This window comes from Vidua chalybeata, chromosome 4, assembly GCF_026979565.1.
Source record: "Vidua chalybeata isolate OUT-0048 chromosome 4, bVidCha1 merged haplotype, whole genome shotgun sequence".
NCBI classification, from domain to species: domain Eukaryota; kingdom Metazoa; phylum Chordata; class Aves; order Passeriformes; family Viduidae; genus Vidua; species Vidua chalybeata.
Window position 1 is genome coordinate 72877097 of NC_071533.1, and position 9576 is coordinate 72886672.

General features: G+C 51.2%; 1 protein-coding gene across 4 annotated transcripts in view; it reads left to right on the forward strand.

Moving 5' to 3' along the window:
* LOC128786750 (GDNF family receptor alpha-4) overlaps positions 1-9576 on the forward strand; it is a 72740-nt gene extending 63164 nt beyond the window's left edge. For 2 of the 4 annotated variants that reach the window (XM_053940319.1, XM_053940322.1), the window contains exons 5-8: positions 1058-1167; positions 2698-2832; positions 3051-3208; positions 5519-9576. In XM_053940319.1, coding sequence (XP_053796294.1) covers positions 1058-1167; positions 2698-2832; positions 3051-3208; positions 5519-5665 — 550 coding nt within the window. In that variant the 3' untranslated portion in view covers positions 5666-9576. Of the gene's footprint in view, positions 1-1057; positions 1168-2697; positions 2833-3050; positions 3209-3307; positions 3388-3616; positions 3909-5518 lie in introns of those variants that run through there. The other 2 variants (XM_053940320.1, XM_053940321.1) reach the window with 2 other exon arrangements.

A 9576-nucleotide genomic window follows, 5' to 3' on the forward strand; every position in this document is an offset into this window, starting at 1 on the left:
GTGTAGGGGAGAAGTGGGCTGGAAAGTGCAAAGCGGGCTGGAATGCTGACACTGATCAGGAGCAAGAGCAATGTGTCCAGACAAGAGAGGATATCTGGGAGGAAGAACATGCTCAGTTTTTCTGAGATTGCCTAGGCAGGGTAAACATTTGAGGTTCTCAGTTCTCAGCTCAGTGCAGGTTGTCACCTAAAGAACCCTCCCTTCAGGTGTTGTCAGTGCTGGTGCTTGCTTGAGTTTCCGAAGCAGCTCAAATGACATGTGAAATCCCTTCCTGCCTAGCCACGGAATGAGTATTGAGATGGATCTGGATCTCCAGCTGTTGCTGTGTCCTGCCTGAAAACCTTGTGTTGATGCCTCAGATACCCTACGAACTCCAAACACCACCATGTGCCAAGAGCTGACTCATGCCTAAAGAGTTTTGTGGCAGATAACTGGTTGGCAGATGATTTGCCTGCTCCACGTGCTGCAGAGAGTCCTCCTGAGAATGGGCATCTGCAGCAGAGGATGGGCAGCAGCCCTGGTGATGGGTAGGACATGGCTGTAGGATGGGTAGGACTGCTGGCTGTCTGAACCTCTGGACATTTCCCTTGATCAGAGGTGACCTCAGCTGTATTTAGAGTCTTTAGAGACAGAAACTGGACCAGAGCAATTCTCTGTTTCATCAAATCAGATTAAAAATGAAAGCCGGGGTCTTTAGGCAAAGTTATTACCCAAAAGATAGAAAACAGCAACATAGACTGATTTCCTTCCTGACAACAGCCCTTCCCTCAAAAACCAACCTCACACAAAAGAAAGCAAACATTTCTTCCAAGACTGGACTTACCTTGCAGTCCTGGAGGAAGCCTGTAAAACATTGACTGCAGAACCTGTTCAAAACCTCCTTCCGGGTTTGTTGTGGTCGGCAGGAGATTGTAAAAGGACATCTGTTTGAAGAACACCTACGGCAGCATTTTGCAAACGTGTTCCCCTCTGTGAACACCACGAGTGTGTTGTTACATCCCCTTTTGCTGCAGTTACTCGAGGTAACGTGTCCCGTTTTGTGCTCTGGCTCCATCAGGTCACGCTACGCAGAGTTCCAGTTCAACTGCCAGCCGTCCCCGCAGGCCGCCAGCGGCTGCCGCAGGGACAGCTACGCCGCCTGCCTGCTGGCCTACACCGGCATCATCGGTGAGGGCGGCCTCCTCGCCGGGCTCCTTCCCAGCCTGGCAGGGAAACCTCTCCTTTGGGTGGGAAACCTCTCCTCTGGGTGGGAAATGTCTCCTCTGGGTGGGAAACATCTCCTCTGGGTGGGAAACCTCTCCTCCAGGTGGGAAACATCTCCCCTGGGTGGGAAGCATCTCCTCCGGGTGGGAAATGTCTCCTCTGGGTGGGGAATGTCTCCTCTGGGTGGGGAATGTCTCCTCTTACTCTGGCTATGAGGACAGTAAGGTGGAGAACTGAGCTCTCTGGGACATCACAGAGTCATGGAATGGTTTAGGTTGGAAGGGACCTGTAAAGCCCATCTCATTCCAACCCCCTGCCATGGGCAGGAACACCTTTCACCAGACCAAGTTGCTCCAAGCCACATCCAGCCTCATGCTGGTCTTTCTCCCTTCAGTGACATGACAAAGCCATGGGCATGGGGTAACTTCAGGATGGCTGCAGTGGAGGGAGAAAAACCATGGGCTACTGCAAGATTCGAGCTTCTCTCTCTGGTGGAAATAGACAGGCTGTCCCAGGGTGTCTGCTCTGCCAGGGATTCCCTGATGCCATCACCAGTGATGCCACTGGAAATCACCATGCACTGCCATTTTTCCAACTTCAAAGGGTGTCAGATTGGGGTTTCAGATGCTGGAGAGCCCAGCTGGCAGCAGTTGGCACAGGCACAGACAAGAGTCCAAAGAGAAGTGCCAGTGGCCTTTGGACCAGGTATGTCCTGATAGATGAGACAGACTGACATTTTTTGGGCCAACATTTCATTCCGTTTTAATCCTTCATTCTGGAGATTGAGATATTGGCTTTTTCAATGACAGCATGAAAACATTTATATACACATTCACATACAGTTTTTGAATGCTCAGCCTGGAGAATAAAAGGCTTCAAGAAGACCTTAGAGCCTCCCCCCAGGGTCTAAAGTGGCTCCAAGAGAGTTGGAGAGGGACTTCGGACAAGAGCCTGGAGTGCCAGGACAAGGGGAAATGGCTTCCCACTGCCAGAGGGCAGGATCAGATGGGATATTGGGAAGGAATTCCTGGCTGTGAGGGTGCTGAGGCCCTGGCACAGGGTGCCCAGAGCAGTGTCCAAGGCTGGGCTGGACAGGGCTTGGAGCAGCCTGGGACAGTGGAAGGTGTCCCTGCTATGGCAGGGGGTGGGACTGGATGGGCTTTAAGGTGCCTTCCAACCCAAACCATTCCATTATTCTCTGAATGTTATTAGGAAACCTGAATTCCCAAAAACTGCCCATTCCTTGGACTGATAGCACTTTTTAATTGACTGAAGGCTTTGTTGATGGTGATGTGACCAAAAGGGTTGTGACTGCTCCTCTTCTCTTCCCTGGGAGCAAACCAGACCCATGACATCAGCACCTGAAGGGTTTTGCTGCTGTCATGGAGGGGCTTGGCTGAAGCAGAGTAAGCCAGGACAGCAGCACGAGGGGATGTCACTGACCCTTCCCGGAGTTCCTGCCCTGCAGTAACACTTGTCCGTCGGTCCCGGCAGGCAGCCCCATCACCCCCAACTACATCGACAACTCAACCTCCAGCATCGCCCCCTGGTGCACCTGCAACGCCAGCGGGAACCGGCAGGACGAGTGCGAGAGCTTCCTGCACCTCTTCACCAACAACGTCTGTCTCCGTAAGTGGCACTGCTGCACACTGGGGAAGCTTCTTGTGGCTGGGGACGTGGAGATGCCGTGATGCTCTAGGGTCTGTAGCTGTCCAGCTCCATGTATTACCAACAAAGGAGCTCTGAAGAGCCTCAGGCATCCATTTGGGCGATTCAGAGAAAGAGGCTGGGAAAAGGAGGCATCCCCCTGCCCTGACAACCCTTTTCTCCATCTTCCCCACACCAAGAAAACGCCATTCAGGCCTTTGGCAATGGGACTCACCTGAACACAGCCGTGGCCCCGTCCGTCCCCCCCACCACACAGATGTACAAGCAGGAGAGAAATGCCAACAGAGCTGTGGCGACCCTCAGAGAGAACAGCTTGGAGCACCTCCAGCCCACCAAGGTAGGAGAGGGCAGGCCTGGCCGGGAGAGATGATCGGCCGTGTCTGTGCCTCCTGTACCCTCCTCACCTCAACTCCTTCTTCCACTTTTGTCATTTCAGTCTCATGCAGGCATCCAACCTACCCTCCACCTCCTGGAGGCCTGATCTCCTTTCCCTTCCCTTCCCTTCCCTTCCCTTCCCTTCCCTTCCCTTCCCTTCCCTTCCCTTCCCTTCCCTTCCCTTCCCTTCCCTTCCCTTCCCTTCCCTTCCCTTCCCTTCCCTTCCCTTCCCTTCCCTTCCCTTCCCTTCCCTTCCCTTCCCTTCCCTTCCCTTCCCTTCCCTTCCCTTCCCTTCCCTTCCCTTCCCTTCCCTTCCCTTCCCTTCCCTTCCCTTCCCTTCCCTTCCTATTCAGAGATATGTTTCATTTAGAAATACTGGGAAATCCATGGGGTTTTCACCCAGGACCACTGGCTTGGCTCCTCACCATCCTTCAGAGCATCAGTTCAGCTTCAGACAAGCATTTCAACTTCCCAGGACACAAGTTCCACCCTTGTTAGATGAGGATTCTAGAGGTCATAATGCAGAGGTTTAAGGTTTGCTAAGCATTGGAAATTTTGAAAGGAAAGGTTCTTTTAATCAGTAAATTATTACTATCAAAATAATACTAAATTGAAATTATTTTCAAACAAATAACATGTTCATTTACTGACGATGGCTGTGATAGGCATTAAATATTTTATTTTTAAATAAAACAAAATGACCTTGACTTGCCACACCAGAGTAATTTTCAGATTCAATTATTTTCCTATTGAATAATTAACAGTGACCCTGATTTGCTGAACGTTCAGATTACAGAAGCTGTCAGTTTTAACTAGACTCCAAGGACTGAGCGTGGGCTTTGCACTGGGCTGACTGATACCTTCAGAGCTTCCAACTATGGGTTATTTTAAGGCTTACCACTGTTTTTTTGCTGGGAAAACACCCGATTCACCTCTCTCCACCCTGTTTTCACAGAGCAGCAGGCTGGGAGGTGGAGAAAAGTGGCCTCAGGGTCCCTCACTGCTCTCCAGGGCACTGGTGGCACTGTTGAAGGGTGCAGGGACACCTTCACCAGGCCATAAGCTTGGCACCCAACAGATCTGGAGGGCTTCCCTCCAGCTGGTGATCCCCAGATCTTAGAGAAATCCAAGTAGTGGCCTCAGGTCCAGACCTAGCACTGAGAACTTCATCCTGGAAGTGAAGGAGAAGCTGTGAACTCTCTGACCAGGACAGTATTCCCAACAGCAAGTGGGAAGCTGGAAAAAGCAGCTGCAGTAGAGGATGGCCCTGCCACATCTCCAGCCTCCTCGTGGCAGAGCACATCCCTTCTCTGAGGTGTGAGTGCTGCTGGAGCATGGTCCCTGCTGGAAACCAGAGATTTGGGTCTTGGCTTTGGACTCAGCTTCAAACACAGATCCTGTTCAACGTTTAATGAGGCTGGCACCTCTGGACCTGAGGGGGAAAGCTGCTGAAATGTGTCCCAGCACCATGGAGGTATATTCCACACCCACCTTTAAGGTCACCTGGTCAAGCCACTGGCCAGCAGTGGCTCCATAAGATACATGGATGGCCACTGACCAGAGAGGGCATCCAGGCACCCACCTCACACAGACACCTCCAGCCAGTGCCCAAACAAGTGCTGTGCCCACAAATGACTCTGCTGCTGTGACACCACCTTCACCAACACCTCCTGAAGAGCTGCACTGACCTCAGTCCCGAGTTTGGGTGCTGAAATCAGCCCTGGCCCCCTCTGCACATGCACACACTTGGGGCTGCACAGCCCCTGAGCCCCAAATCCTCTGAGGCACCAAGGAGGGGCATCAGTTTGGTTAGAGAGATGGAGTCCCTCTCCTATGAGGAAAAATAGAGAATTGGAATTGTTCATCCTGGAAAAGGGAAGCTTCAGGGTGACCTAATTGTAGCCTTCCAGTGCCTGAAGGGGCTCCAAGAGAGCTGGAGAGGGACTGGGGACAAGGGCTGGAATGCTAGGACAAGGGGAATGGCTTCCCACTGCCAGAGGGCCGGGTTAGATGGGATATTGGGACTAAATTCTTGGCTGTGAGGGTGGGAAGGTCCTAGCACAGGGTGCCCAGAGGAGCTGTGGCTGCCCTGGGAAGCTGTTCCAGGCCAGGTTAGACAGGGCTTGGGGCAACCTAGGATAGTGGAAGGTGTCCCTGCCCATGGCAGGGGGTTGGAATTGGAAGGTCTTTAAGGTCCCTTCCAACATAAACCATTTCACGATTCCATGATCAGCCACAGCTCCCACCCCACGCTGTCTCCTTTCTCTTTCAGGCGGCTGGAGAGGAGAGGCTCCTGCGTGGCTCCACTCGTTTGTCCTCAGGGACCTCCAGCCCAGCAGCCCCTCCCTGCTGGGCGGCCTCTCTGCTGCAGATGTGCTTTCTCCTCGCCCCTGCTGTGCTGAGCCTCCCTGTGATGTGAGGCAGGGCTGGCACACACCAGGCAGAGACTCGATTTGTGTTGGTTTCTTTACTGAACAACCAGACCAGTAACTTTTTCAGGAGGAGAGCAGGGAGAAGGGAGGGGAAGGGAAGGCAAGGTGAGTGTTTGGGCATCCCTTCCTCCTCCTCATCTGTCTGCCAGTTTATTTGATTTTATATGATCTGCATTGTTGACAACCAGCTCATTATTGGTCCTGGCCACCTTTCCACACCACAGCTTGGCTGTTGTTTCTCCAGCTCTCTATGGATAGGGCTGAAGCCATGGACAATTCCCTTGGAAAAGATGAAGGAGAGAGTTGATCCACGAAATGAGAGCTGTAAAGGAAATGCTTCTTCCTGCCCCAGCCAAGAGGGGAAAGACTTTTGATGGATGGGTGACTGGATGACCTGTCAGGAGGTTTCCTGAAGCCCACATTGAGGGGCTCTTGACAGAACACGTGGAGTTCAGACTGTCTGCACGGTTGCTCAGGACCTGAAGGACAACACACCTGGTTCCTTCAGACTGAAGAAACCAGAAAACTGGTGGGAAGGTGGTTGGTTTTGTTCACTGGAGAGGAACTTGAAGCACCTCTGGGGAGGACCAAGTAACCACACTCTGAACTGGCTGGCAGGGATTATCCACCCTCTCAAAACCATGGCCAGAGTGCAACCAGCATCCACATCCCAGCTGTCACCTCCCCTCAGGCCCTCCTTCTTAGGGAAACCTGTGTCCTGTATTGATGGTGTTCAGGAAGAAACACGTGTGTTGCATTTTGTTTACGGCTGAATTTTTTGTGTCCCAACCCAAACATCTCTATCCACTGGTCCTGTTCAGTGTTTTGGGGCATTTTTGTCACATTCAAACAACCAGAGGCCAATATTGTCCCACTCCAGGCTACCCTTTCTCCATCAGGGGCCAGTGTGTGAGCCCATGGGCAGGGTTTGACATGAGCCCAACACATCCCACTCTCACCTGCTACCTGTTCATCCACTGGTCTCATAGGCACAGGGTCTCCAGCCAAAGTATTTTGTTCATTTTCCTGGGAAGAGATAGAAACCACCCTGAAGACAGAAATACCCAGCCAAGATAGGCCACATCATGAATTATACCGTGGGTAGGAACTGGATTGCTACAATTTCCCCTCCTTGAAAAACTGACAGAGGCAACCACCTGTGTCCAGGTGAACAGGTCAAGGGCTTTGCCTCTGGCCAGTTCCTGCTTTTTAAGTGAGGATGTCATTTAAGCAAGGGCTGCTGAAGTGACCCTTTCTTCCTAGCCACAGCCAGAGCCCAGAGGAGGAAAGTGAGGATCAATGTGTCTCCAGTGTCTTGGAGCACAGGGAGGCAGGTGTGTGACCCTGGACTACCTGAGCCTCCCAGGGTCTTTCCTCGAGGAGGAGAGCTGAGGAGTCCCAGTGCCCTCCTGGGGGGCTGAACCCCTTTACTAAAGCCAGGAAGGAAGATGGTAAGGGTAAGAGTGAGAAGGTTTCCCAGGATAAATGCTTACCCAGGCTGAGTGCCATGGGAGGAAGAGCAATAGCCCCAGAATCCCCCTGAGTGTATTTAGGCCTGACCTTTGCAGGAGTCCATTTATTCCTTGGTTTGTGCTCCTCCAATAAATATCATTAATTCCTTGGCATTTGAATGCATGGAAGGGCTTAGGAAGCATTAGACACAGCAAAGTCCATTGCTTTTTATTCCCATTTCCTGCAAAACCTCTCCCATTGTTTATTGCTTCAGATTTTCTGAGAAACTGCAGCAACTTCCTTGGCTTTTGTTCTAACAAGAAAGCACTCTGGTTTTCAGCTGAACACCTGTGGATGTGTCTGACATGAACAGAAATCCTCCTGCTGCATCCTGTCCAAAGTGCTGCTCCTTGAGGGCCTCAGGGCTGTAGCACCCGGGTTTCCTGATCCAAGCTGTGCAAAGGAACACACCGAGTTCCAAGGCTTGTGTGCAGGGTGACAAGTCACACCCTGGGCTAAAAGCTGTATGTGAGAACTTGGTGGCCAAGGGGCTCACTCCAATCAGGCAAGCAGACCAGGAGGGAGAGCTGCAGGCAAGAAAGCCCTTTCAAAGTGACCTCACACGTGCACAGAGCTGCTGTGAACATCTCCCCAGGACAGCAGTGTTCCTGAGAGACCAAGCGACGCAAAGCTACAGGTGGAGAGCAATGAAACCCTGACTGCTCAGCCCTTCAAAGGCAAGGAACTACCTCAACACCACGAGGTCATGCTGGGAATTGCATCCTTTCCTTCTTCCCTTTCCCTTTCCCTTTCCCTTTCCCTTTCCCTTTCCCTTTCCCTTTCCCTTTCCCTTTCCCTTTCCCTTTCCTTTCCTTTCCTGTAGTTATGCTCTGCTTTTCACACATCTGGCCCCATCAAAGCAGTCTCCACCAGCTGTCAGTCGTGCACAGGCTGAGTGTCTGCACAGGGTGGGGATACAAGTGTCAGCTGCTTTCCAGGAGCACCCACTCCTGTGTCTCTCACATGTCAGTGTCGGTGATGTTGAAGTGCCACTTTGCCATTTCTTTCTCATTCAGCAGAGAAGGAGTTTTTCTGTGTGGTCAGGATGCCTGGTGGCCCCACCTCACCTCTCCCTTCAGACTGGTATGCTGTAAAAAGAGGTGTGGAGAATCCTTCTCAAGGACTGGATGGGATGGAGGAGACCTCCAGAGGTTACCTCATCCCAGCACCATGTCCCACATCAGCACCTACTTTAAAGATTTCAGTGAGACATCATCATATCCCCTAGATTTATATCATGGGATCATGAAATGAGTCAGGTGGGACCTCACAGCTCATCTTGTTCCAGCCCCCTGCCATGAGCAGGGACGCTCCCCTTAGACCAGGCTTCCCAAGCCCAATCCAGCCTGGCCTTGGACACCTCCAGGGCTGTCTTGCTTTAAAGGCTCTGCAGATGTTAGTTGTCTCATGCATCAGAGCCCAACCAGATCCTCAGTTCCCATGTCCTGTCCTCCAAGGCCTGTCCCAGGCCAGGTCCTGCCCTCCTGGGGGTTCCTTGGGTTCACGAATGCTTTAGGATGAAATGAATGAGGCACAGGGCAAGGAGCCTCTCACCCAGCAGGAAAGAGCTGGGGAGTTGGAATTAACAAAAAAAAAAAATCCCAAAACTTTCATGGCTTTGTTCTGATTATTTTACTCTTTTCACCAATATTTAATGTTGATTCTCCCTCCAAGCCTTTTCATGAATCAAATTTTGCAAAAAATGATGACTTTCGAACCTTTCTTTTGGAGGAGGCAAACATGATTACTCTCCTCCCACCCACCAACATGTGTGCACAGACCACTGCTTTTTCCTTGTGAGAAGTCAGTAATTTTTTTTGATGAAATTCCATCTCTGCTGAATTCTGTGAAGTGAACCATGGATCTTCATTTTTAAGTCTCTTGATTAACCACAGAAGTCATAGCAGCTGCTTGCAAAGGCAAAAGACTGAGTGAGCCAAGAGACAGAAAGGGAGACAATTTTTTTTTTTAGGAATCACTCCATTCCTGACAACTTCCATAAGCACAAAGAAGAATCATGGGAAAAAGAAAGGAAAAAAAACACAGTTAAAGAACCAGCCACATTTTCTGTAGCCACTGAACTCTATATTTCTGGCTGCACAGCACTATTCCCAGTGGCTGGCAGCCCTGAGAGCCTGTGAAATATTGTGTATGTACTTATACCTGTCATGTCACGTCATGTCCAGCATTGTCCAGGTGGGAGCAGGAGTTGGGAGGGAGACCCGGGGCTGGGAGATGGTGCTGGAGCAGGAACCCCATGTGTGCCCCTGCTCAAGGGGAGGGTGGTGGGTGCCAGCCCAAACTGGGGTCAAACTTGTACTTACCTTTTCTGTACATGTCAATATTCAAACATATCCATGAATAAAGCACACACGCATTTTCCTGA